This window comes from Australozyma saopauloensis, chromosome 5 (genome assembly GCF_035610405.1).
Source record: "Australozyma saopauloensis chromosome 5, complete sequence".
NCBI classification, from domain to species: Eukaryota; Fungi; Ascomycota; class Pichiomycetes; order Serinales; family Metschnikowiaceae; genus Australozyma; species Australozyma saopauloensis.
In genome coordinates, this window is record NC_086135.1 from 1356179 (window position 1) to 1383457 (window position 27279).

General features: G+C 47.5%; 13 protein-coding genes across 13 annotated transcripts; 3 read left to right on the forward strand and 10 right to left on the reverse strand.

Annotated features, from left to right (window-relative positions):
• Positions 1-54: 54 nt before the first annotated feature.
• PUMCH_004492 (uncharacterized protein) lies at positions 55-969 on the forward strand (the record flags this gene model as incomplete). The annotated part of the gene is made up of 1 exon (XM_063023427.1): positions 55-969. The coding sequence occupies one exon, from the start codon at positions 55-57 to the stop codon at positions 967-969; it is 915 nt and encodes a 304-aa protein (XP_062879497.1).
• A 147-nt stretch (positions 970-1116) lies between these two features.
• PUMCH_004493 (uncharacterized protein) lies at positions 1117-2118 on the reverse strand (the record flags this gene model as incomplete). Its single annotated transcript, XM_063023428.1, has 1 exon — positions 1117-2118. The coding sequence occupies one exon, from the start codon at positions 2116-2118 to the stop codon at positions 1117-1119; it is 1002 nt and encodes a 333-aa protein (XP_062879498.1).
• Positions 2119-3198: 1080 nt separating this feature from the next.
• Positions 3199-4587, forward strand: PUMCH_004494 (uncharacterized protein; the record flags this gene model as incomplete). The annotated part of the gene is made up of 1 exon (XM_063023429.1): positions 3199-4587. One exon carries the CDS (start codon positions 3199-3201, stop codon positions 4585-4587), a length of 1389 nt encoding a protein of 462 aa, XP_062879499.1.
• A 314-nt stretch (positions 4588-4901) lies between these two features.
• Positions 4902-6539, reverse strand: PUMCH_004495 (uncharacterized protein; the record flags this gene model as incomplete). The annotated part of the gene is made up of 1 exon (XM_063023430.1): positions 4902-6539. The coding sequence occupies one exon, from the start codon at positions 6537-6539 to the stop codon at positions 4902-4904; it is 1638 nt and encodes a 545-aa protein (XP_062879500.1).
• Positions 6540-8314: 1775 nt separating this feature from the next.
• PUMCH_004496 (uncharacterized protein) lies at positions 8315-9181 on the reverse strand (the record flags this gene model as incomplete). Its single annotated transcript, XM_063023431.1, has 1 exon — positions 8315-9181. The coding sequence occupies one exon, from the start codon at positions 9179-9181 to the stop codon at positions 8315-8317; it is 867 nt and encodes a 288-aa protein (XP_062879501.1).
• Positions 9182-9671: 490 nt separating this feature from the next.
• On the reverse strand, positions 9672-10070 carry PUMCH_004497 (uncharacterized protein; the record flags this gene model as incomplete). The annotated part of the gene is made up of 1 exon (XM_063023432.1): positions 9672-10070. The coding sequence occupies one exon, from the start codon at positions 10068-10070 to the stop codon at positions 9672-9674; it is 399 nt and encodes a 132-aa protein (XP_062879502.1).
• Positions 10071-10462: 392 nt separating this feature from the next.
• On the forward strand, positions 10463-12277 carry PUMCH_004498 (uncharacterized protein; the record flags this gene model as incomplete). Its single annotated transcript, XM_063023433.1, has 1 exon — positions 10463-12277. The coding sequence occupies one exon, from the start codon at positions 10463-10465 to the stop codon at positions 12275-12277; it is 1815 nt and encodes a 604-aa protein (XP_062879503.1).
• A 769-nt stretch (positions 12278-13046) lies between these two features.
• Positions 13047-15245, reverse strand: PUMCH_004499 (uncharacterized protein; the record flags this gene model as incomplete). Its single annotated transcript, XM_063023434.1, has 1 exon — positions 13047-15245. The coding sequence occupies one exon, from the start codon at positions 15243-15245 to the stop codon at positions 13047-13049; it is 2199 nt and encodes a 732-aa protein (XP_062879504.1).
• Positions 15246-16083: 838 nt separating this feature from the next.
• Positions 16084-18960, reverse strand: PUMCH_004500 (uncharacterized protein; the record flags this gene model as incomplete). Its single annotated transcript, XM_063023435.1, has 1 exon — positions 16084-18960. The coding sequence occupies one exon, from the start codon at positions 18958-18960 to the stop codon at positions 16084-16086; it is 2877 nt and encodes a 958-aa protein (XP_062879505.1).
• A 307-nt stretch (positions 18961-19267) lies between these two features.
• Positions 19268-20461, reverse strand: PUMCH_004501 (uncharacterized protein; the record flags this gene model as incomplete). Its single annotated transcript, XM_063023436.1, has 1 exon — positions 19268-20461. One exon carries the CDS (start codon positions 20459-20461, stop codon positions 19268-19270), a length of 1194 nt encoding a protein of 397 aa, XP_062879506.1.
• An 838-nt stretch (positions 20462-21299) lies between these two features.
• PUMCH_004502 (uncharacterized protein) lies at positions 21300-21818 on the reverse strand (the record flags this gene model as incomplete). Its single annotated transcript, XM_063023437.1, has 1 exon — positions 21300-21818. The coding sequence occupies one exon, from the start codon at positions 21816-21818 to the stop codon at positions 21300-21302; it is 519 nt and encodes a 172-aa protein (XP_062879507.1).
• Positions 21819-22926: 1108 nt separating this feature from the next.
• PUMCH_004503 (uncharacterized protein) lies at positions 22927-24627 on the reverse strand (the record flags this gene model as incomplete). The annotated part of the gene is made up of 1 exon (XM_063023438.1): positions 22927-24627. The coding sequence occupies one exon, from the start codon at positions 24625-24627 to the stop codon at positions 22927-22929; it is 1701 nt and encodes a 566-aa protein (XP_062879508.1).
• A 760-nt stretch (positions 24628-25387) lies between these two features.
• On the reverse strand, positions 25388-26917 carry PUMCH_004504 (uncharacterized protein; the record flags this gene model as incomplete). Its single annotated transcript, XM_063023439.1, has 1 exon — positions 25388-26917. One exon carries the CDS (start codon positions 26915-26917, stop codon positions 25388-25390), a length of 1530 nt encoding a protein of 509 aa, XP_062879509.1.
• Between the last annotated feature and the right edge of the window lie 362 nt (positions 26918-27279).

Below are 27279 nucleotides of genomic sequence, written 5' to 3' on the forward strand. Positions count from 1 at the left end.
CTGCAGTTGTATTTACACCTACCTACTACTCTTCTATATCAACTGTAGATTCAAATGTTTCCCTTCACAGCATCAATGCACATGCTGGCACCGACCAATCACCGGCCCCAGCTGACACGCAGGGTGCACGAAGACACCAGTCTCCAAAAAATGGTCAATCCCGTCGCTGCGCCCACACCGTCGCTCCGAGCACATCCATCCACGGAAATACCCCCCGAAGCACTCCAATTTGCTCCGCCTTTGGCTGCATACACGGCCGGCCGATGCGGCGCCGACGAAATGTTCCTGGAATACAACTCGACGTTGCAGAGCGCCGCGCTCCGAGGCGTCAAGGACATGGCCCTTTTTCTGCCCCAAACTCAAAAGAAGCTCCAGATGCTCCAGCGGGTTAGAGAGACAGGATACTTCACGCTACGGCCTGTTGGGATACATAAGACCATGGCCGAGCTAGACCGCGATGCGGTGGCAGAAGAGGATGAGCAGAGGTCTGCGCACGCGGAGAACCTGGCCGCGATGATGACGGGGGAACAGCTGTCGCAGTATACGCACGGAACGGGGGTTCTGGAAGAGGAGTCTGATCTGAGCGGTGCTTTGGGGATCAGTGGGTCGGGCATTGTGGGCAGCTCGGGGTTGTTGGCTAGCTCTGGGGTGTTGGCTACAGGGATGGACAGAGACCTCGATGAGGAGTTGGTGGATGCAGATATAAATGATCTTTCGCTACAGACTGAAGAAGCGGACTCCGACACTCCTGATGCATTCATGGCCGAAGACGTCGAGTACCAGAACGACCACAGTCTAGCATCGGGCTCTGTGGTTGGCGCTGGTCAATTGGTGGGACATGGACACGGCTCAGCAGGCTCTGAGACCGTCTGGAACAGTCCTATTGCAACAACCAGCGCGCGCATCTTGAGCACATCGTCGCATAGGGTACTCGACGATTCAGACATCGACATGACTCTAGATGAGTAGAGATGTTAAGTAAACTACAATACACAGCACCTGTAACAACGAGAGTTTCATAAAGTATTATTACGTTCCCTTCTTTACGATCTCATTTAAAGTAGCAATACGTTCCCTCCTTTACAGTCTCATTAAAGCAGCATTACAAACCCTTATTTACAGTCTCATTAAGTCTACCTTTGCGCTTTGCAAATGCAAAGCAGGAATCATCCATTTACCACACGAACAACGGGATCCCTTCCAGCTGTAACCTCCGATCTTAGCTGCACATTTGGAACAGGCAAACTTTCCTTCGAGGTCCTGTTTGCTGAGCTCTTCATCCATCCAGGGAATAGGCTCCTTCATGAAGTAATGCGAGCATGTTTTCGAACCGTCGACAGCTGATATGATTCTTCTCGAGTTGGGAACGGTTCTTATGAACTGTGACTGGCGCGAGTCTGCATCGGGGATCTCGTGTGCCTCGACATCTGTTTCCTGGGCAAGAACATTGCGGCATCTTTTGCAGCGTAACTTGAAGTGTGCTGTAGGCTCTTGTTCTCCAACATCTTTCTGGGGTTCATTCGAAGGTGAAGGCGGAACATCCGAAGCCTCTTGTGGCTCCTTTCTCTGCCAAAATCCAGATTGCTGGAGAAGCGACCCGGACGGATCAAGCTCCAAGCTATTTTCCACAATGAAAGCTCTGTACCCTGAATGGTTAGGATCAACCTTACACCCCATCTCTTGAAAGAGCGCCAACTGTTTCACAAAGCCCGAATTTGGCTCCGCATCGGGAACTTTTCGCTTAACCGCATGCAAAGCTTGCTTGTATGTTAGCTTGTATTTGTACATCAAGTAGGCTATCACCACAGCCACGGATCGAGACTGGCCCTGGGCACAATGCACCAACACTGTGCCTTTATGCTTTTCGGAATTCAGGGCGTCTCCACAAAGGGCCTCATCCATAAATTCCATGGCCTTATCTAAGTAATCTATGAGATTGGATGTTGGCTCATCGGTAATGTCGATCTGGAACGTCAGGTACTCTTCTAGAAAAGACGGGAGCAGGCCCGAAAGCACCGAGAGAACATGTGTGACCCCATAATCTTCCTTCAAATTCACCTCATTTTCGATTGGCTCGAACGAGGATAGGTATATATTTCCGAGGATTCTTTGGACCATCTAGTAAGTGATGGCGATGAGCATCAGGTACTGCAAGTAGGCCCAAACCACATCGTAGCGCCTTAGTTAACAAACGTGGAGTAAAAACATGGTAATTTTTTGTAATTGCAAAAAAAATTAAAACAAAATCATCAATGGCTGGAAAAATCCGGTTTGATTCAATTTAATGATCTCTCGGAACCATGTTCATCTCTCTTCTATTGCACTGGTCTCTTGAAGGGTCCGACTAATTGGTTGAGAATCCACAAAAAAGACGGAAATTAGATGAAAAGATTACTCATTGGAGCCGCATGTAAACATCCTAATTCAGACAACTATTAGATGATCTAATGTTCCGCCTGGTGAGAATTAGACTTCCGCGTTAATTAAGCAGATGCAAGGCTGCAGCTAATTTAACATGTGTAATCGACACTGATTCATCACATGTTATGAGCCGCAAGAATTCGCCGGCTTTTCTCCCCTCAAGCCTACATGTTGACAGTATTCAGGGACCATTTTAAACGGTCTTTTTGAAACCTTATTTCCGACAATGAGCTATGTCTTGGTCTCACTTTCAAGTACACATTTCGACAAATTGGTCTATTCTCCGATACCGCAATTATTTGCCCAACTGCGCAATATTCCTTGGCAGCGGGTATTTTGACACCTCTTACATTTGACAGGCGACCGCTCGCTTCAATATCCTAGAAACCTCGCAGAGCTGATATCTGTGGGAAGGAAAAGTGTGCTCTCAATCAGGCATTGGTCTTTTGCTATCTGTATCATTTTCGTAGGGGTCTTCGATAGTCGTACTCTAATTCCGACCGTTGCGGCCGTTCACCTTCTCGTATATTTTCCTGCAGAATGGCAGATCTACCTGCACCCGGCAATTGTTCCTGGCCCACGTGCATGCACAGCTGCAAATCCCGGAAGATCTATAGCCCCCGTTTATCAATAAAGATGGTTTTAGCGATATAAAATGTTCTTGGCATTCATTTAATATAAGATTTAGCCGCACATGCGTTTGTTTGGTCCGAACTATATAAACCCGGCTGTTTTGCACCCACTTTTCGATTCTTCACAGACTCAAAAACACAAGAAATGGTCTCTGTTTCCAAACTTTTGAACAACGGTCTTCTTCTTGCGAGCCAAGGCGTCTTCAGAGACGTGGCCACTCCAGATCAAGCCTCTGTTGAATCTTACAACTACGTCAGATTCTTGGGTGGTGCTGGACCATACGTCCAACACCCAGGCTACGGCATTTCCACCGACATCCCGGAACAATGTACTTTGGAGCAAGTCCATTTGTTGTCCAGACACGGTGAGAGATATCCTTCCACCAAGGTCGGTGTTAAGCTCGAGGCCATTTGGGCTAAGGTCAAGTCGTACAACCAAACCTTCAAGGGCGAGTTGGCATTTTTCAACGACTACACCTACTTTGTTCCAAAGAAGGAATTGTACGAAAAGGAGGTTTCTGCGTACAACTCCGAGGGAACTTTCGCTGGTACCACCAACGCTGTCAGACATGGTGTTTCTTTCAGATCGAAGTACAACACCTTGTTCAACTCGACCACCGAGAAGCTCAATGTGTTCACCTCCAACTCGGGCAGATGCCATGAGACTGCCAGATACTTCGCTCGTGGTTTCTTGGGCGACCAATACTCCGAGAAGGCTGCCAACTACTACATTCTCGCCGAGAACCTGACCATGGGCGCCAACTCTTTGACTCCAAGAAAGGCCTGTGCCAACTTCGACGACTCCATCAACGACCACGTCATTGAGAAGTACGACGACTCGTACTTGGAGGGCGCCAGAGACAGATTGTTGAAGAAGAACAAGAACTTCAACTTGACCAAGACCGATGTCTTCGACCTCTTCTCTTGGTGTGCGTTCGAGACCAACGTTAGAGGCTCTTCTCAGGTCTGCAGCCTTTTCACCAACGAGGAATACGTCAAGTACGCTTACTCGCTCGACATTGACAACTACTACTCCCACGGTCCTGGCCACAATGCTTCTGCCGTCATTGCCGCTCCATACCTTAACGCTACCACCCAGTTCTTGAACGAGGAGAACCCTAAGTACAAGGTTGTTCTTGCTTTCACCCACGACACCGATCTTGAACTTCACCTTGCTGGTCTTGGTTTGGTTGGCCCTGAGAACCCATTGCCAGTTGATGAGATTCCATTCCCAAGCCCTTACTCCCATGTTCAAATTTGTCCTCAAGGCGCCAGACTCGTCACCGAGAAGTACAAGTGCGGCAACGAATCTTACGTCAGAATTGTGTTGAACGATGCTGTTATTCCTATTAAGGGTTGCAAGAACGGCCCAGGTTTCTCTTGTAAGCTTTCCGACTACAACAAGTACATCCAAGGCAGAATCGGCGGCATTGACTACAAGAGCCAGTGTGGAATCGGCAACGCTCCTGAGAAGGTTACCTTCTTGTGGGACTACGCTTCCAAGAACTACACTGCTCCTGACATCAACAAGTAAACAGCTGTGGTTACCATCATACCTTTGTAATTCCCTTGCCGTTCATTGAAGCAAATTGCAGCTTCGCTTTTCGAAAATAGATGCCCGTGTGCAACTGAATACATATTATTCTGATAATTACTGTAGAGTTTGAGCCTGCTTTCTGATTGAGTAGAATTTAAGCCCGCTTCCGGATTGTGTCGAATTTATCCTGCTTTCAGATTGACTATAGGTGTAGAAACTTTGTAAGTAGTCAAACAAACTAGACCAACACTTCTACAGAACGATATTTGAATATTCCGTACCGATATTAAGTATTAATTATTAACATATGCTTACATAATTCCTCTCTTAAGGTTGGCGAGGTTTTTGCGAGCAAGAGTGAAGGCAGATTGGTTGAAGATGTCGTCAATCTCTTCCAAGGTCTTGTCCTTGGTCTCAGGCATGAAACAGACTTGGTAGATGAAACCAATGAAGGCAATACCTCCGTAGAATCCCAAAGTCAAACCTGTGTATGTGAAAGCGTTCTTCATTCTGGTGAAGTTGAAAGTGACAATGAACGCCCACAAGTAAAGGAAGACGGAACAGATGGTCATACCCAAAGATCTGGTCTTCAAATCGAACGACTCGGATGGAATGACCCAGGTCAAGGTAGAGTAAGAACCGAAGAACAAGAAGTACAAGATCAAACCGGTCAAGTAGACACCCTCAGAGGCAGCCTTTTGGGTGTCGATGTTGAAACGGTATCCAACACCAACGAGCACCAAACCAATGAAGAAACCGACAATGTTGTAACCCCAGACTCTTCTACCGAAACGGTCCATGAACAAGATAGCTGGAATGGTACCAAGAAGCAAGGAACCACCACCGACAAGAGACATGAAGACAGAGTCCTTAGGGCCAAATCCGATGGCCTGCATCAAAGTGGACATATAGTACATGACAGCGTTAACACCAGTCATTTGACCCAAAGTAACCATAATAACGGCGTAGGTAAGGGCTCTTCTGTTTCTTGGGATGGTGAACAACTCGACAGCACTCTGGAGACGAGACTCCTCTCTGGTTCTCTCGACCTCTTGCAAAGCAGCCTGTCTCATTTCCAAGAACTCCAACTTGGCGCCCTCGTCAGTGATGTCTCTCAATCTCTTCCAGACATTGTAAGCCATACCATATCTACCCTTGTGGACCAACCAACGAGGAGACTCGGGCAAGAGGAACAAACCCAAGAACAAAGCGGTGGAAAAGACCAAAGACGAACCGACCATGAATCTCCAGCCACCCTTGACCTCGAAGAAAATAGCGGCGACGGCGAACCCTAGAACTTCACCAAGAGCAATGTTGAACTGATACATGGACACAATGTTACCACGCACATTAGCAGGAACAGACTCAGAAATATAGATACCAACACATCCACCTTCGATACCAACACCAATACCAAGGAGGAATCTACCAGCGTACAACAAATGGTGGCTTCTGGCACCAGCACACAAACCAGCACCAATAGTATACCAGATACAAGAAATAATAAGAGCAGATCTTCTTCCAGACCACTCGTTAAGAGGAGTCATCATTATGGAACCAGCCACAGCACCCAAAGGCATGAGTGCGGAAATTAAAGACATTTGATCATCGGTGATGTCCAAAGACTCACGCATTCCGATCGAAGCACCAGAAATAATAGACTGGTCCAAACCGGACAACAAACCGGCGGCGGCAGCGAAGGCTCCCAAAAGCCAAACCATGTGGTTTTTGTTTTTGAAGTTGAGGTGCGCTTCGGCATTCAACATGCGGTCAACAAAGGTAGGCTTTTCGTTGGCCTGGGCGGCCAAAATCTCCAACTCCTCGAACTCTTTGTCGAAGTTGAAGTTGTGTCTCAAGGCCTCTTGGTCGACTTTTCCGTTGGAGTCGATCTTGACTTCGACCTCCGAAGAACTGCTGTTCTTAGCAGCTCCATCCTCGAACATGCTCATTTTGTGTAGATTATAGAACTGTAAAAAAGATAGTGGGCATTGCAGAAGGGCGGATCATCTGCGCCTTTTATATGAAAATTTCTATCCGTATAGCAATAGCCAGCTCTATGGAGAAACTTCGTAGTATCGGAAATACCGTAGAGTATCTGCAGGCGTATGTGGGGGGTGGGCGGGGCATGACGCACTCGGGGCTAAATCGGGCCACATACGCACGCGTATCGCACTGACCATGCACGCCTGGAAAAATCGGACAGGACCGGTGGGTAGTCATGATCAGGTACCGAAGGCGTCAAAATGGCTTTTTTTTCTTGTCCAGGATGATAGATCCGAGCAGGGTTGGTCTCAGAAAGCGTTCTTCCCCGGAATCTCACCATTGCACGGCGATTTCGCTGCAGTGCAAGTGGCGGAATCCCTCGACCGGCATTACTTTTTGGGCACAGAGAACCTGCAGCTTAAGCAAGTCGGATTAATAGGAAGGTCCATCTAGATGATCACCACATCTGAACCGGAACTATTGGACAGGACGGGGAGCGCCCTGCAGGATATCTGAGTGTATTTCACCCAATCTCCAGTCGTGCCTTTGTGACGCGCAACGGCTATACTTTATTTCAGACATATAATTTATCCGGAGTAGGCGCCGTAAATTTTTTGACTTTTTTTTTGGGTAAGTACCTGTGGGTGAACGTATGTGCACAACGATAAATGTGTTTTTGGATAAGGTATCCAAATATAACATTTGTCATAGCAGACTATCACCGGTTCCGGTGATTTAGACTTGTAGACTTGTAGACTTGGTCGAACTGATTGGCCGGCGCTGGTGCGCTACAATGTCGCCCCGAGCTTGAGAAGTGGCCCCAACTCGCTCGGCTTTAGCGCCGATTTGCGGCCCTTTGCAATTCGGGTCTGTGTAGGAGTCCTTTGGCGGAACCCCCGTCTTTGTTTGGCCACTTCGGATCCCCAGAGACCTGGAGTGGTTTTGCACCCCGGTGCGAACACAAACCCTACAGGACCCGCGTCAACGCTCTCCAATTGCAAGCAAGACAGTCTGCCGTTATGGTCGGGAGCATTGATCAGGCGATGACTCCATCAGAAGCAGCAATTTTTTTCCTGCCGAACATTCTGTTGATGCTCGAAAAATATAAAAATGAAAAGTTGCTCGCTACGCAACCATTTCAATTAGTCATATTAGCCCTGATGCTTCTGCCCCCCAACATCTACCGCCGCACGCCTCACTCCGCGTTGTGGCCCTACTGAGTGTCGACATTGGGGTTTTTTTTCTTAGTGCCTGTCAATTCTGGTAGGGTCTCACCGGGATACTCACTTACCACCATTATTCTGTCTCATTGGCAGTTGGCAGATCTTCCAGTTCCTGTACCGAAAAAACGGTGGGCCGCTTTCAATGCACAATTAGCTTCTCTGTTGGAGCAATGACCGTCACCGGCTCACGTAGGTGAGATCACGTACTTTCTTTTTCTACTGCTTTGGAGGGAAGGTGGAAGGGCTCCTACAGGGCCGCAGGGTAGCCGCAGGGTAGCAGCGGAATGCTGCACGATATACGCAGTCGGCATGAACTTAAAAAATCGGACCAATAGATGTTCCGGACTCCAGATTCCCCCCAGAGTCACCCCAGATTGACCCCAGTGCAGCCTGCAGGGGAGCATTTCGGCCGTACATGGGGGGCCGCAGGCTATTGCCATTGTTCCTGTGTTCGTGTACACAAGGTGCTGATAATCCGGCTCGAGCGGGATTTTCCCCGATACCCATTGGGAATGGAGTCAATCGACGGCATGAAACCGTCCGTGAAACTCTCCCCTCAAGTGTTCCTTGAGCTGCACGAACCTGCCGCCGAAGGTCTTGGTGCAGTGCCAACACTGGAGGGGCTTTTTTAATTGGTCGGAGATCTGCTGTACGGCTGTGTTTTTTGTGGTTTTGGAATGGTGAGACACTGTGCGCATGGTTACCACATTGGGTTTCAGTTTCGCTGGTGTCCGGGGTGCCGCGTCGCTGTGGACGCGAATAATCCGACTGTTCCCGTCAATGGATCCGGATATTCTGCCATCGGCGGATATTGGGAGCTGGCTCTGGATTTTCCGTGGTGGGCTGCTTTTTATGTCTGGGCTGTTGGCAGTCTCACTGGAGATGGAACTGGAACTGTCCGAGCTTTCGTCGCTGGATGTCTCAATTTCCTCGTCGAACTTCGAAAGTTCCACAAAGAAGTCGGTATTAAATGAATTGTAGTGTTTTCTGTTTTTCATGCATGGCAGATGCATGTCTCGCGTTAAAACATGTATGTGAAGATTGGCCATAGATGGTACTGAATGGACACCAACCTTCACGTAGGTGTTACAGAATGAGGCGCGCAGATTTGGCGTGTCCGGAATAAGATTCCGTTTTACGAATTCTTCTGCCGCGAGTTTCTTTGCGAATTCGATTGCCGGTGTGATCTTCTCGCGGAGAAACTTATCTTTGAGAGCTATGCAAGGATGGATGTACGTCACAGCGTCGTCCTTTGGTAAGACGAGGTAATGGCACACGCTCTTTGGATACTTGTCTTCTATGACCACAGTATGCTCATCGCTATACACCACCAGCTCGTGGCCGGGGTTGTCTATGTACTGTTGTAGGTTGTTCCGGAAAGACATGTAGTAGCAGTGATGAGATTGGTGGGGAGGCGAACATAATTGATTAAACCGTAATCCTCACCTGAAGCTCGCTTTTCGGGGTTTCTAATTTGTACCTTTCAACACTCCAAAGCGATTCATCGTTGCCTTGTAATAAGATGGGCCCCAGTAGATGGACTAAGAGGCACCCAAGAGGTGGATAAACTACAGAAATGAATCAAATGATCTATGTTTTCATTAAGAAATAAGAGAAATTGACCCAGTATTAGCATGAACATCTTCACAAAAGTACTGTCAATCATCTGGACGGGATTATCCTCATCGTCCAATATTCCAGCTTAACGTCTATAAATATGAACAATCGTGGATCGCTGAGATTATCAACACCTAGAAGCCACGAAACTGGACTTGAAATCAATATTCATCCCGCTTCGCGACCGCTAGCCACCATACGGACCAGATTTTCAGTCCCATCGATACTTACAAGCACATCCACAGTCCCCAAAGCTACCTAAGCCTTTCTCTTTCTTGGAGTGCTTTTGGCAGCAGCTGCTCCCGTATTGGCAGCCCCCAAAGGCTCAGCTTTCTCCATCTTTTCAGTCTTTTCAGTCTTCTTGACGTTCTCAACCGATTCGCCCTCTGCGACGGTGTTCTTGTCGCCAGACTCCAGCTGCAACTCGCTGTTATTCATGAGCTTGGCCCGCTGCAACTCGGCCACAAACCAGATCACCAAAGCATACAACAACGCAGCGATCACGAAGAGATTGACGAAGTGGATCGAGCGGGTGTAGTAGATAAGGAATAGAAGAGACATGAGAAGGAGAACAAACGACCCGTGCGTGGCCTTGAGAAGCGCAGGAGATGTTCCGGGCGTGAAGATCGACTCCCACAATTCGACGAAAAACGACATGTTGTATGGATACGAGAATGGGGGTGTATTCTACGGAATTGATCTATGCGTGGACGTATTTTGTAAGCAGTGCGACCCACTATATAGCTACTGTAGAGACTGCTATTACTATGCTCTGAAACGCTTTGGAAGAGACTGTTACACGCGGCCGGCGACGAGAAAGTGGAAATCGTCGGAATATTATCTCGAAAATTGTCGCCCGCTAATTTATCCGGCCCATCTCCACTGGAATATAATGGAACAGAACAGATAATCCGGTCACGTGACCGCCGCTTCTCCATATTCTCCGACCTCTAGCTCTCATTACATCACTCTACCACCTCCCTACCAAACCTCCGCCATGGCCCTTCTAGAAGATCTGTTTATCTCCGACGAGGAGGTCGAATACTGGTATGTCTTCCTGTGATTTCCAATTTTTGAATTTACTAACTCGCAGCCCATTATGTGTGGAAGAAATGGATATTTCCGACAAGAACTTCAAGCCGTGTCCCTGTGGCTACCAGATCTGTCAGTTCTGCTACAACAACATTCGTCAGAATCCCGAATTGAACGGGCGCTGTCCCGGCTGTAGACGGTTGTACGACGACGAAAGTGTGGAGTATCGAACGTTGACCGCAGAAGAATACAAAATGCAGCAAGTCAAGAAAGAGAAGCGCGAGCGCGAAAAGAAACAGAAAGAGAAGGAGAAGAAGGAGCTGGAGCTTGCCAGCAAGAAGCACTTGGCGGGCTTACGCGTCGTGCAGAAGAATTTGGTGTATGTGACTGGTTTAAATCCGCCGTGTGCGCAAGAAGATTTACACTCGGTGTTGCGTTCCGAGCGCTACTTTGGTCAGTATGGGAAGATCCTGAAGATTGTCATCAACAGAAAGTCCCCCATGGGCCATGTTCCTGCGGCGCTGGCTCAAAGCATTGTAGTATACGTGACCTTCACTCGCAAGGAAGATGCTTCCAAATGCATTGAGGAATTGGATGGCTCCATTTGCGATGGCCGAATGCTTAGAGCGGCTCATGGTACTACCAAGTACTGCCTGTCGTACTTACGAGGCCACCCTTGCCCAAATCCAAATTGCATGTTCTTGCATGAACCTGGTGAAGAGGCTGATTCTTACACGCGCAAGGATTTATCGACCCACCAGGGTATTAAGATGGGAATGAGTGGCGCCGGCAATGATAGTAGCGAGAACTTGGCCGAGTATCACTTCCATGAAGATGACGAGGAGGATAGATCCAACAATTTGACCACAACTGCGCTGAACTCTACACCAACAGTCAGCCATTCAGCGCCCGTGCTTCCAGCTACTGCTCATTGGGCAAAACCACTGGCAACATCGTCCAGTACCGCCGACTCTCCTGCCGTTCCCAATAGCACGTTGGCTAACTCAGCAGCATTCCCAACCTTGGGTGAGATCTTCAAGGAGCAGAAGCCACAAAAGAAGGATACAAAGAAGTCCAAAAACAAGGCTCACAAAGATGGCTCATTACCTGACGATGTTGATATCGACGATTACACTATTAGACGCTACGCTGAGGAGTCTATGGAGAGATTACAAGCATTGGCTGATTCGAAACAGAAACTCAATGTTTGTTTAGATGGAGTCACTGATAAAGCTTCGTCATTGCCTTTCTTTCATTTCGAGCCTACCAATCTTACTTCGTATACATCAACCATTGAGGATGACAAGTCTCTCGCTGTCCAAATTATCGAGAACTTATTGCTCAGACCAATGAAAAACTATCATTTAGCATACTCCAACCAGGCAGTTGGCCAGCAGCAGAATTTGCAGCAACAAGCTCAGCAATATCAAGTTGGTCAACCTCTTCCTCTGACGCAAACCCCTGTCGCCCAGAAGATGCCTTTGGACCAAGAAAACGAGGCTTCTCAAAGACAACAGCAGCAACAGCAACTCCAGCAACTTCAGCAACAACAACAACAAATGCTCTTAATGCTTCAGCAGCAGCTCGCACAACAAAATGCGCTGTTGCCTCCTAATATGACAGCCCAACAATTGGGCCAAATGGCTCAAACACCACACTTCGTTTCGCAGCTCGACGCTTTGAAGAAGGGTGAGCGCGCCAAAACCTCTACTCCACCTCCTCCAGGTTTGTTTAGCAAGGCCTCTGAGAATGTTGTAGTGCCCCAGGGTGGGCAAAATACACCTCTGTCTAGTTCTCAATTGTTGACCCAATTGATGAGCGGAAAGAAGTAGGGTGTTTGGAAATGATAGATATCGTTTATAATTATCAATGTATTACTAGTCGGGTGTTCTTGTAAGAAGAAATTTTCTAGCCTTTTGAAATTAGTATATTCGGTTCTCAATCGACTCAGCTCTAAAACTTCCAAATCAAGCAATTCTTGAGTTCATCACAGCCTTTATTTGCCGCTTCTTGACATTTCGAAATTCGGCTGTGTTCAGAGATTTGTGGGTTTTTGCTCTTGGGTCTTACTAGCTTCCTTAAAAAGCGACTTGATGCATCTGACAAAATTGAGAATTCTAAAAGAATTTCCGGTATCCATTTTCAATGATTGTTATTAATTATTATATGAATAATCCTAGCCTTACTCCTGGTTTTCTCTAAGCTGTATCAAAGCAGGCATAACCGAGAATATTTCTAAGGATATACATATTATGGAAATGCTCATAGTCCAGCTAGACTTCTTTCCTACTCAACTTTAATTCAATACGGTTTTATGGCAAATCCATCGCCTCCAATTACAATGGAAAGGATTCATCTTGGTAGAGACTTCATTGATCGCAGCTTTCGAAATGCATCTTAGTGGACGACAGACAACTTCGAAATTTGAAAATTTTTTGAGCTCGCCGCATCACTGAAGAGATTTTTGGGTATAAATGAGCGACTTGAAATGAGATCAATCCGATTGGTTCGATGGTTCCAAAATGGATGATTAAGTGGATCGAATGATGCTTTCAATAATAAGTGGTGGCACCGGAGGCAATCTGTTCAAGTTTGCTGGGCTCAGGTTAGATTTTCGAAATGCTCGTTGATTAAGCGACACAGAGCCTCGTCAAAGACATCCACTTCCATCATTTTTTTGAGACGTTGTTCCACTAAGTCCGGCTTTACTTTAATCTGAAACAATCTAAGCAATCTCAACATGATTATCTTCACCATGTTGAGCCTGGCTACCTTCATTGTGATATTTGGTGTCTCAGCGGGAATACGGCTTATGTATTCAACTGTTGACATAAGTGATTTGGTCTTTTCAAAATCCCAAAAGCCTGTGATTATACTTGAAGGAATCTTCGCCTCGTAATATGAATCTTCTTGGACCAGAGATGATATGTCAGCGAGCAAAATGTCAAAATTGTTCGCCGAGTCTTTCCCAGCTGAGCTTGGTCGAGTTTTGCTGAAAACTTGAATGGGGATTTTGGACCTTGTCGTTCTTTCTTTTTCAACATCAACAAGCGTTGGGTGTTTGCGCTGTAGAACAGCAGAAACAACATCCTGCTCTGCTCTACGTTTTTCAATCTCTTCCAAAGTGAATTTTTTACCAGCTGTGAGCTTGATGTAGTGCATGAGCACTGCCATCCGATTCACTGCGTTTTCTGGAACATTGATCTCACCTTCTATTAAGGCCTCGAGATGTTCCGGATTCCATTGAGTTTCGACTATTGGGGCCGTTTGGGTCGATGTGTCTGGAGTTCTGAAATTGAGACCCGGCAAGTGATCAAGCCTGGTTGCGTTTGGTAGCTCTGCTACAGGAATGCTTTTAGTGTGTTTCAGTTCATGATTGAGCGCTGTACTGTACAGCAGAGACTTCAAATTGGGGTTGACAAGTTTATGGTAGCCAGCTACTAAGTCTGCATAGTCCGAAGAGGGTTCTCCTAGACGACCATAAACACGTCTATGAAGAAGAAAGAGATAGTATCGGCTTTTGATCTCCCAATCTGGTAGAATGGCATTCACCTTTCTGCCGAACTGAAGACGCATATCTGCCCATGGGATTCCCACATAATTTGACAGATGGTCATAGTAAGACGTGGCCAACAGCTGGAACGTTTGGTTCATATATTTGTAGCTGCTCATAGACACGTCTGCGAGGCCGTAGTGTATCCTGAGAGTGTGCGCTTCCTCAGGGCTCAATTCCACGCCAAACTTTTCCTGAAAAGCTTTTTGAATCGCAGTATCTGGGTTCGAGCCGTTTTGGTCCTGGACTAGGGCAACAATGAGACAGCGTACGTGTTCGCGTGACCAATCATTCAATGAGTAAATCCCACTCTCACTTGAAAGTCTCTTCAGATTGTTTTGCAGTATATTAGCCGTTGGAGGTGAGGGTCTTTTTCTCGTTTGGGGTCCGCCAGGTTTCAGGACAGGCATTGGAGAAGCATCGCGCGAGCTAGCCGAGGAGATATAAGCAGCATCCAGTATAGAAATCGCTTTTTTTGCTGGCTCCTTTGCAGGGATTGTCGCCTGAGGCTGTCTCTGTTCTGGGGTCGCGCTGTCAGAGCTCTGCAAATGAAATGCGTCGACATTTATGGGGAGATCTAGAACTGAAGGGCTGGGTTCTTGGACGACGGGCTTACCAGAAGCCGGACTGTCACTTGCACTTGCGGGACTACTAGCCTTGTTTGTACCAAGGCTTTCATCCGGTGCAACAACGCCCTGCTTCAGAGATGTCTCCTGGAGGCGCCGGGCAATTCTCCAATGTGTAGATTTTTTACGGGCTTTTCCTTTCGTGGAATTGTTCTTGGACTCCGCACCAGGAGTTGTGCTGGGGGTAGGTGACATGCTTGTCAAGGCAGAGATCTCAGCCATCACCGAGGCCAAATCACGCAAAGCGGCCGACGACGATATCATCATATGCGCGAGTTTGCCGGCCTCGCGGGCGTTTTCCCGAAATTCACGGCGCAATCGCGACAACTCGGGCATCTCACCACAAAGCTCGCGGATGGGGAGCCTCGACTCGATCCGTAGGTTCACAGACGCCAAGTCCTCCAACAAATTGCGGTAGTCCAGATCCCATTTGCTTTTCGACACCTCGTAGTACAGCTTGAGCGCCTGGTACGAGTAGTTGAGCTGGTCAAACTCATAGAGACTGGCGAGAGCGGAGTCTGACCCTGCGCCAGCCCTACTCAATAGGGTCTTGTACTGGGTCTGGAGATCGTTGCGTGTCTCTAGGTAGGTGGCCAATTTCTTTTTGACCAAGCCGCTCATACTGCAACGGGGCGGACGCAGCTATTTATATGTTTGGGGCAGAGGCACGAAGCGTGGCAGCGTCGGCGTGGGTGGTTGTGTTTAGAGCCTGGAGTGTGGGCCTGGGGAGTCGCCCTAATTTTTTTTCTGTGCGGCCTGGGGCCAGTGGTGGGGCACACTGGGTCAACCAAGCTCAACAGGCAAGTAAATGCGAGGAAATTGCTGCGGTTTGCAAGCCAATGGATTTCATTTGCATGTTTTGTTAGTTGACTTGGAAAATCCTTTTTTTTTACTTCTTTTAGATGACAATTTGGCCTAAGAAAAGGTGCTTTTGCAAGATGGCGTGTGGTGAGGCTCTAGGGCAGTAGGCCCTAGCTTTAGGGCCCGGGTGCGAAAGCAGAAGAAGACAACATAGGGCCAAAATTTCGAGGCTGTGCTATGAATTTCGAGCAAATAAACGGATTTTACGATAAAAATATCTAGATCCACTTTTCATTGGTAACTTCTCACAAAAGTACCCCGATACACTTGGTTTCTGTCTGTGACTCTACCACTATGGCAAGGACGGAAATGTGTGTTTGGCCCACAATGCGGAAAACGCGGGTCCTGCAAATACCACCGCATCGCACAGAGCCGTTTGACGAGTTTAGTATGAAAAGGGGATTTTTCGTCAGATTTCTACTGTGCGTGCGCACACACAATTTTCACTTCATTTTTTTTTGCAGCCAATTTAGCCCTATTTACATGGCGGACACAACCTTCGTACGTCCGCCAATCGCTCTGAGATCATAAACTTTTGTAGTTTTTTTTTTTGGTTTCCTGTAGCCCAGCACGGTCCATTTTTCTAATTTTCCGCCATCTATTTACTCACTTCCTCGCACTTGTGACAGAGGGTTTCTGGCGTTTCTGATAAGTGCTTCCAGCATCTTGGACACTTACTGCGAGGAGTCAACTGAATTGACATTTTAAGCTCTCCCTCTGGGAGAACCACTTCACTGACATTGCTGTCGCCTTGACCAAACCTCACCTCGGAAACGAGGAAGTAGTCACTCAAGTACTCCTTGTGCGCTTCCAAGTACTGTTTGACGGAGTCTCCTCCGTCAAGAAGGATCTCAAGCTCAAGCTTATTTTTGTAGTATCCGTCGCTTCTCAATTGCTCCAGAGCCTTGAATGCAGCTTCACGAAGTCTCCAGATTCCTTCCATCTCTTGCTCGATACAATCATTCTTATACTGGTCTGGAACCGCATAAAAACTCCAAGGCTTCATAAATGGAGACTCGACTTTTTCACTTTCTTTGAAGAAACTGTCCCATACTTCTTGTGTCAAAATCGGCTGGATTGGGGCAAGAAGTCCTACGTATGTGCGAAGCACTTGAGAAAGAACTGTCTGGATGGATCTTCTGCGCACTGAATCTTGTGCATCTGTGTAAAGACAATCCTTAGATGTGTCGAAGTACAAGGCACTCAAATCCCCAGCCATGTGCGTGTTGATTTCTCTCACAACTTTGGCGTAATTGTTGGTTTCATATGCGTCATTCACTTCAGTAGCCAATTTGTGGAGCCTGTTCAATATCCATTTGTCCAACGGACTGAGTAGGTTGTATTCGATCGGTTTTTCGAAATCCAGGAGGTTGCCGAGTAAGTATTTGAAGGTAATGCGCAATTTCTTGACATTTTCTTGTACTCTCTTTAGCACCTCGGGACTGACACTCACATCTTGTGTGTAATTCGATGATGCAACCCATAATCTGAGTCCGTCAGTACCAAGAGCAGGAATTAGTGGCTTACCTCCACCCTTGATTACTTGAAGCGGGAGAATGACGTTGCCCTTTGACTTGGACATTTTATCGTTGTGTTTATCAAGTGTGAATCCATGGGTAATGATTTTCTTGAATGGAGTCACTCCCTGAAAGCCCGATTCGTCACCGGAGGCAATTATTCTATTCAAGGTTGAGGACTGGAACCAACCTCTGTGCTGGTCACTACCCTCCAAATAAACATCGGCCAATGGCTTCGTATCGTTTAAAGAAGTCTCTTTGTTCAACAAAGATGTCCAGGAAACTCCTGAGTCAAACCATACGTCCATTGTGTCCTTACTTTTGTAGTATTCCTCACCGTTCATAGAGTCTGGGAGCCATCTTGAGACATTTTCCTCCTCGACGAACCATTCATTTGTGCCATACTGTTCTATCATGGACACAATATGCTTGATCGTTTCCAAGTCTTCAACAGGAAGTCCGGTTTTCTTGCTGTACACAATGGGAAGAGGCACGCCCCATTGTCTCTGTCTAGAGATACACCATTCGGTTCTGTTTCTCAAGAATGCAGAAAGCCTAGCCTTGCCAGCTTCTGGGACAAAATCAACATGGTCTAACAGGGAAACGGCAACTTCCTTGATCTTGTCCACATTGATGAACCATTGAGGCGTAGCTCTTTGAATGACAGGAGTCTTTGATCTCCAATCATATGGGTAAGAATGGATAAATTTGGGGTTCACGTGGAAGAGCATGTCGTTAGACGAGAGCGCCTCGAGCACTTGTTTGATACAAGCCTTTCCATTTGCATACTTGCCAGCTAGATGCTGGTAGCCACTTGGGATATTGGCGGCAATGTACAAACCCTTCTCGTCGACTGCCGAGGCAACTTCTAAGCCATGCTTTTTGCCCACCAAGTGATCCTCAGCACCGTGGGCTGGAGCACTATGGACAAGACCGGTACCTGCATTAGACACAACATGATCACCGTGCAAAATTGGGAATTGCTCATCGGTCTGACCACTAGGGCTGGTGTACTTCAAGCCCTCCAACTGTGAGCCTTCCATGATAATATCAGTTTTTACGTAATTCTCATCGAGTGCGATGATGGAGTCGGCAAGCTCTTGGGCGACTACAACCAATTCTTCCGTCTCGCTGTGTTTGAGTGCCGTATAGGCCATGTTTCTGTTTATACAGATAGCCTTGTTGGCAGGAATTGTCCATGGTGTCGACGTCCAGATCAAAAAGCTCACTTTGTGTCCGGTAACAAGGCATTCAGGGACATCTGCCGCCACAACAGGAAACTTGACATAGATCGCTGTGGACCGATGCTCCGGATTATACTCCAACTCGGCCTCGGCCAAAGCGGTCTGGGTCTCACATCCCCACCAAACAGGCTTCTGCTGGCGAGATAAGAGCCCTGTCTCGAACAATTTGGTGAACACCTTCAATTGGCGCACTTCGTATTCATGGTCCATAGTCACATAGCGTGTGTCGAAGTCCGTCATGATCGCAAAATCCGTGAACTGCAGTTTCTGTCTGTGGATCAGTTCTTCAGCCAATGCTCGACATTTCTCTCTTGTCTCTTGCACGGGCAACTTCCCGTATTTCTCCGTCACTTTCATCTCAATGGGCAAGCCATGACAGTCCCAGCCAGGAACATAATTCACTCTGGCGTCGTTTCGTATGAGCTCATGTCTGTTGATGATATCCTTCAAGATCTTGTTGAGTGCGTGGCCCAAATGCAAATCGCCGTTCGCGTAGGGCGGGCCATCGTGGAAGACGAAATTCTTTGAGGATTTGGGGCGGGAAAGCTGCCATTTATATAGGTTTTGGGAGGACTTTTCGATGAGTTCTGCACGCTCTTCGTCTGTGGGAAGTTTCGGCGAAAACGGGGTTTTCGGTAGTAGAAGTCCTTTGGAATACAGCGCTTTCTGGGCGTTTTTGGCAGTGGAGATGCTCAAATGCCGTATACCGCGCATTTTGTGTTTCTCTAGGTTAGCACAGATTCAAGGCCAGTATAAGCTGTAGTGGGTTCTCTGCAGTACACCTGAATTTTTCAGATGTGGAGTGAGGACCTGGTATTGGAGGAAAAGTGCCTTAAACAATTGATCTGGATTGTTTAAATCATTGATTGAAAGCAAACATCTACTCGTCACTACCTGCATCAACTCTACAACTAAGGTCTTCTGAATCGGTATATATACATATGTACGCTCAAGTGTATCTACATGTTGGATGGCAGTAAATAAATATCATGAAATAGACGTAACTAATTGGTCAACACGGTTAGTTCTTGCCAATGGACTTGACTAACTCGATGTACTTCTCGGTGGAGAAGGACTTTGGTCTCTCGATTGGCAAACCAAGACCACGGTCCAAGATCAATTGAGGCAAGACACCGAAGGCTCTGGAGACACCGAACAACACAGTGTAGAAAGACTCCTCGGTCAAACCGTAGTATTGCAACAAGACACCGGAGTGGGAGTCCACATTTGGCCATGGGTTCTTGGTCTTACCGTGCTTGGTCAACACACCTGGAGCAACCTCGTAGATGTTGGAAACCAACTTGAACAACTCGTAGTCTGGCATGTGCTTCAAGGCAAACTCTCTTTGAGCAGTGTAACGAGGGTCGGTCTTTCTCAAGACGGCGTGACCGTAACCTGGAACAACTCTACCAGCGTTAAGAGTGTCCCACAAGTACTTCTCGATGGCCTCCTTAGAGTGGTCACCCTTCAAGTCAGCCTTCAACTTGAACAACCACTCCAAGACCTCTTGGTTGGCTCTACCGTGCAAAGGACCAGCCAAACCGTTCAAACCAGCGGCAAGAGACAAGAATGGGGAGGACAAAGCGGAACCAACCAAGTGGGTGGTGTGGGCAGAGACGTTACCACCCTCGTGGTCAGAGTGGATGGTCAAGTACAATCTCATCAACTCCAAGAACTCCTTGTTCTCACCGTAGCCGAGCAAAGTGGCCAAGTTGGCACCGTAATCCAAGTCCTTGGAGATCTCGCCGGCCAACTTACCGTCGTGGAAAATGTTTCTGTAGATTCTAGAAGCAATGTTTGGCAACTTGGCCAACAACTCAATGGAGTCCTCGTAGGTGTACTTCCAGTATTCGCTCTTTGGAGCACCCTTGGCGTAAGCCTTGGCGAATTGAGACTCAGACTCCAAGGCAGTGACAGCGATGGAGAATTGAGCCATTGGGTGCAAGTGGGAAGGAGAACGGTCGATCAACTCCTCGACGTGCTTTGGAATGGCGGATCTGGCAGCCAACTCCTCGGACAAGCCTCTGGTCTGGGCCTCGGTTGGGACCTCACCGGTCAACAACAACCAGAAAAGAGCCTCTGGCAATGGCTCGCTTCCGCCAGGAGCCTTTGGCAACTCCTTTTGGATGTCTGGAATGGTTCTGCCTCTGAAACGGATACCCTCGATTGGGTCCAACACGGAACCCTCCCAGACGAGACCCTTGATACCACGCATACCACCGTAAGCTTGTTCTAAAAGAACCTCACCGATGACCTGGAGTTAGTAAAATGTTGAGGGAGGAAACCCACTTTTCAATTTTTTTCTTTTTTTCATTTCGTTTTGGTTGCAACAAGCATGTGTGCGGCCTTATGGAGCACTTGACTCCGGGTGAGAGGGTGCGGATGATAAACTCCGAAGTGAAAAAAAAAGTCAAAAAAATGGGGGAAAACAGCCTCGAAGGCTACAAACTAACTAAAGGCCAAACCGGCCCCAACATATACATACAGTCTTACCATATTCCTTCTTCAATTGCTTGACCTCTTCGGCCTTCTCAGGCAAAATCTCAGCCAAACGAGCCTTCAAAGTCTAATGTGTTAGTACAAATCAGGAAACAACAACAGCGACACCGACACGGAACCGGCAACCGGCAGCCCGCGCCAATGCGCACACGGCACAGATACACAAACGCAACCGCAATTGAGTACCTCCCGCCGAAGAACAGAGAAGCTGCTCTCGCCAAATCAAACAGTCAAGATCAAGTATAGTAAGTACATACTGGCTCAGTAGCGTAGGTTCTAAGACCAAGGGCTCTCTTCAAGGCAGAGCGTTGGACGGAGCGGAGTGCAGACATTGTTCAAGTATGTGATGCAGAAATAAATAAACAACAATGGGGGTTTCGGGGGAGTGGGAATGGGACTCCTTATATAGGTGTGCTGGGTGCTGCCAAACAGTCTGGAGAATTACGTGCTTGTATCAAGAATCCTGCAGGCAGCGCGGCTCACCCTCCGGTCTCCGCCAATCACCGTCTGCGCCTGCCCTTCGACCCCAATGTTCACACCCTCGGGTCTCGCACTTAGGCCCCCAGTAGTCTGTATTGGCGGTACGTTTGGCGGTGCACTGGTGGGCATTGAGCCCGTGAAACTTTTTTAGTGTTTGAACGTGAATCTCGTTTCATCTGCTCCTTCTTTTTTTTTTCGGATTTGCTCTTACCCCAGGTTCTACACCACCGCCAGATCGTTTTTTTTTTCACCACACAAGCACCTGCAGATGCATCGACCCCAGATTTCGGAGTTGGCGAATGAGAGTGGCCGGCCACCGGCGTACTGCAGACAGCCCTGCCTCCGGACTGCCACCCATGTGCTCCCCGGACATGTCCAGAAAAGCGAGAAGCGAGCCGGTCGCGTTTGCGTGTGCGGCAGTGGTGATTGGCGCAAATGGTCTTTTTTCGCGAGCGCTGTGCGTGGCGGGCGGCCGGTCTGGCGTGGGTTTCTATTGTTCGGACTTGTTCCGCATCCAGCGCTTGTATGCACGGCTTCGGACATGCATCCCGTGAGTGCCGTCTTTGGAAGAAGAGTGCCGAGTAGTTGCTCATTCGAGTGGAACGTAGTGTGTGGGTATTTTTGGTGGACTTTCCTTGGCTGTGGGTGTTGTGACGATCGTTGTATTTTGAGATGGTTTTGGACTTTTGGACTTATTTATTCATTCTACTTTGCTGATCTAATGGCGTTATTGCTGGCAGAACTTGTACTGGAGCTCTAATGCCGAGACACCTTATATCCTGACCAAGGGTTGTAGTGATTGACCAGCTGAATTCTGCGAAACGTCGCAAACGTTCGGAATTTCGCTTGCATTTCGGCTACGCAAATATGCACGGTGAATTCAACGGTTCCAATTTTGCTCCCGCTTATGTCATGGACTTTTTTTTTACCGCGGCTACATGTGCCTCTATGTTGGTGTTTGCGCATCGGAGCCTCGCTCTCTACATTGAAACTTCGTTCCAACGAACGCTCAATGAACGCTTTCATTTAGGCGCATATCTGTTTTTGGCACCCACGCATCCCGTTTGACCCACTTTGACGTTTTTGTGGGGGTCCTGTTTGTGGGGCCATCATCCAAGTCCGGTCTCGCATTTCCTCGCCGGATGGGGCATCCAAGAAAAACTCGTCGTTGCTTTTGTTTGCAATCTTTCTCAATCAATTCAACTCCTATTCTGCGTGCCTTCTCTCGGACAAAAATCCGGTACCTTCGGCGTTTGACCTCTTAGGGCTACCGGCTGCAAAACGTTCGGGTAACTGGGCCGAATCGCGTCGTGCCTCTACCACACCACCACCACTGCTAATTTTCCACTCTCCGGCGTAACACTCACTTCTTCATAGGGACTTTTATCTCCATGTATATGCCATGACGAGGTATAAATGGTAAACGAATCCCTAAGAAGAACTCGGCTTCGGCCAGAAGTCTGCAGAGGTGGTGCCATAGACAAGTGTGGTATTACCTTTGATGGCGTCACACAAATGCTTTGTAAACTGTAAAGAATGTAGTCGCAGCATGCTGTTTCGGTATCTTGATATCGAGATTATGACAATGCTGAATGCCATTTTTTGTAAATGATCACTTACTCATGTTCGCCAAGATCTACAAAGCGAATACTCAATCCTCACCCTGAGGATGATGTTGCCTCTGCCAGAGATTCAACGTCCTCAATCGAGGAGCTTTGCTAAGCGATCGCCAAACATCCTGTTCTCCTTGCCGTTCTTCACTGGACACCTATTCTTGAAGTTGCACCAATGGCACTTGGAAAGATCGTCGGTGCCTTCTGGCAGTTTCGTGCCATTCCAGAATTCGGCGGAGTTGTTGATGGTGTTTTCCAAACTCTTCTCGCTGAAAGGATAGTGAATTCTCTTCACCAACTTGTTGGACTTCGTATTGTGGTACTCGACACTCACAGAGCCTGGCTTGAAATCCTTGAACATGTTGAACGCCTGAGCAGCCCTAGCAGCAAAATAGCGCAACGTCAAAGGTTTCTTCCATGAGTTGAACAACGGTGACAAGTCCAAGTGTTGGTAAGGGGTCTCAGGCCCATACAACTCCAATAGCAGCTCTCGGAATTTCTCTTCGGTCACGAAATCAGTCAAACTATAGTCGCAGGATTGCGAGTTGAGCTCGAGCTTGTCGAATTCCTCAAAGCCAATGGGCTCGCCATTGGCAAGCCTGAGGAAATCAGTCGCCAACGTATTGAATTGTTGTAGTAAGAGCTCCGTCGCAAATCCCACGCTGATAGGCGCATCCGGATCCACTAATCTTCTTCTGCCGTTCTCCAACCAACTCTCGTAACACAAGAGCTCGTCTCGGGAAAGCAAGTGGAAGAATCGGCCATAGAACATGCATTGGTCTCTTGCAGACAATAAAACCGAGGCTTGCTGGGGTATACTATTCTGAACCCGAGTTTTAACGTCACAGGTATGCAAGTAGTGGTCCTCAGCGAGCTTGGAAAGGATGTTCTTCGCCTCTGGAATCACAATGGACAAATCTAGTATCTTTTGCTCCATCTCAGACTTCTTCTGCTTCAATTTTGGTGGTAGCTCTTCGCCGCTCTCGTATCTGGGCTCCTCAAGCGTATGATTCTGGGTATCTAAACTGACAATATCCACAATGCCATTGACGAGAACAGAGTCTGCTACGGCCTCTACGTCTGCTGCCAAAACTCCTGTCTCCAAGTTCAAAAACCCGTGAACTTGGATTTCCCGCAGTTGCTTCGTGTGCGCCATTTCTACAAGTCGTGTGACCACTCGCTCAGACCACGCAGAGGCCAATTGGTGTGCCATCTTGGTACTAAATAATACTGCAAGCTCCTCCTTTGTATGCGTCTCAGACGCCTGTTTCACTTCCTTATCCACCTTTTTCGCATCGAGTCTAGGATGAGACTTCTTCTCGAGCTTCTCGTGATGATTCACTCCGGTCCGGAGCCTAGCTGTTCTCTTGGTGTGCAGACCAGAAAATACACCGTAGAACTCCCGCAACTCGCACCATCCCAGAACGAGCAATTTGGTCACAGATAAACGTGGCTGCGTAATATGACTGGAATCCTCATTGACAGTGCAGTAATACTCATAGGGACTGGGCTCGATTTTCGCAACTGGAATGGGAAGCTGCCCGCTGGACCGTCCCTTCAATGTGCGGAGTGCCCGCTGCTCGTCCAGGGTCAAATTTGACGCGTCTTGACCAGCCTTCTTGGGTATTATATCCTTTATGATGGGCCATGTCAGATCTGGGTCGGTTTCAACACTTTTCGCTTTTTTCTTGAGGTCTTTCGTTGGGATTCGAAACGTAAGCGTTTTCATCGATCTGATATTCCCGGCATTGAAGCGCCGAGGTAGTCGGATCGTTTTGATGCTTAGCATTTGATGGTGTGCAATTGGCTATGGGAAGGGTTGCTATTATTTGGTATTTTCGTAGTTGAACAAAAAGAATGGATATCTTCTAAAGGGAGAAATGGGCGCCTATTTATAGTGCACAGTTGCGCCGTGTCAATTTTAGATGTGTTTCAGATTAAGTGGTTTTGGGATTGTGCATATAGATCTGCTTACGAAAGATGGAGTAAGCAAGGTTGATGATTTGCATTTATGGAAAGTGAGTATTTTTGGCGGCTGATGCAATAGTGACTTGTAAATTTATCATTAATATCTTTTTTACTTATTTCGTGACTGTTTTTGTATTTATCGGCCTGTTTCAAGTTTTTGCTAAACAGTGTGATCCATGATGCAGTTTAGAAACTGAAGATCACAGGTGAGATTTCGGGTGGGACACAAATTACAAAAAAAGGCTTTTATATAAATGAAATACATTTTAGTAGGAAACGTTTAGATTAGTGCTGGTCTTCTCAAGAGCATGAGTTAAACTCTCACTAATCGGATATTGATGAAACTAAAATCAGGCAACAATCCATCTTGGTCCCCAATTTACGACCTATACGACATTTGATGGTGCACGCAGAGTAGAGGAACTTCACCAATTTGTTACTGGGCTCTTACAGAAAATTAATATATGTTTTGTGTATCAAAAAATAAAACACGAGACGAAATGTAGCGTCGGTTAGACCTGTGTGCACAAATGCACCAAGACAAACCACAAAATATACATGTTTTTGGTATCGATTATTCACTAATGAATACCCCTCTTGAGTTTCAAAGAATCTCTCTTTTTCTCACTCAAGGAAAATTCTGCCGCAAGATTAGCTCTATGGTTTTGTGTAGGTTCCTCTGCAATTTCGGGTATTAAGCGGCCAGATCGTAAGCCAACCATAGATTCATCGGCCTGTGCGTCACCATTGAATGAGGATGACATGAACAGATGGTACTCTTCTGAAAGGGAAGTCGCACTTGCAAAAGGAGAGTTGAGTGCAAAACCCAGTCCAGTCTCACCGTGAGCACTGTTGTTTGCCATGTTATTGAATGAAGAAGTGTCTGTATTGAGCAACAAAGGTCCCATGTGAGATCCTCTCATTCCTCTGCTAGAGGAACGCGAGCGTGTTAACAGGGGTCTTTCAGACTCAAAGATCGATTTTTGAGTCACTGAACCCGAATCCCGGCGAAGATTCGTGGGTGGTGTGATAGTGTCAAAAAAGAACTGACCTCTTGGTTGCCCGGGAGGAGTTTGAACATCACCCAGAGACGCAAGCCCATGACCAAAAGTAGTGGATGACGAGTTAGAGCCAGCTGAGGAATTAGTGGTGGAATTACGAGGTATGACAGAGGCCGGAACGTAATCATGAGTCAGCTGAATCGAGTCAGTGGATCCATTATAATCAGGGTTCATGTTGAATGTTGGACCATGGCCACTGCGAGCACTGGTGATACTACCGATATGGAGCCAACTGGAAGTAGAACACGAGTTCACACGTGAAAGGGATTGCTTACGCAAGTTCAAAGAAGATGAGCGCAGTCTTGGCGCGGCTTGCTCGTTCAACAGCAAGCTTGACATAGACAGCGGGTTCCAGCCCATGCTGCCGTACACAGAGCTACCAAAGCCATTGCCAGAAGATCCGTTGCTGGCCAGAGCAGACATTAGGATCAGGGTCGAGGTAGGTTCCATGAGTTGAGGGGTATAATTAGGGCAGTAAACGTTGAACAGAGCAGAGCACAAATCGATCAACCTGCGTCTTATGAGCAGCAGGAGAATGTGCTTGAACGCCGGGTTGCGCAATCTCTCCTTGTTGATGATTTCTTGTGCGTCGTAGGTAGGCTGGGCCGCGGAGTCGTACTCGGCGGAGGAAATTGTCTTTGACAAGAGGGCCAACGTATCGCTTGCAACACGTGAAACAATACCCAGAGGAGGAATATTACCCAGGAACGGCGTGAGAGTCGGCAGCAGAATGATTTTGGTGTAGACCTTCATCAACATATCATCAAAGTGGGGCGTAAACGTGAGCGAATACGTTCTAGACACATTTGGTCCGAAGGATTCGTCCACATCGGTCAAAATGTCTTCGCTTTCACTGTAGGCAGCGTTGGAGTAGAACGAGGCGGTATTGCCGTTGGAGGTGTTGTTCGAAGAAGAGACAGGAAAGTAGGAGTTAAGTTTAGGAACGTCGATGGGGGTATGGAGCGTCTGGTCCACGGGGGTAAATGGACCGTCCGCGACGATGCTCATTGGGTTGGCGACCTTGATGGAAAGATTCGATCTATTAGTCATTTTCAGGATGAGTGCAGTTGGAAGACGCGTATGCTCATCCAAAGAGTGTCTTTGGAACTATTTTTCGGGAAGGTTTACAAGACACCGGCTGCGGCTGTAGCAAATTTGGTCCGGGAGATCGAAAGCAGATAGGGCGGCACCAGGTCAGATTAACCACGGAAACCTAAGGAACGGTTACTAAGTTCCGAGAAAGTGGTCCGACCAGAAAAGCGGACGGAGAAAGCAAACGATAAAAACGTATTCGGGCACGGGGTAACGGTGTTCACTAGCAACAAAACTATATAAGTGATGGATAGTGAGGCGGTAGTAACGTGGAGTGGAAACTGTAGTAGCGTGAGGTGGTAGTAGTGCGGTAGTAACGT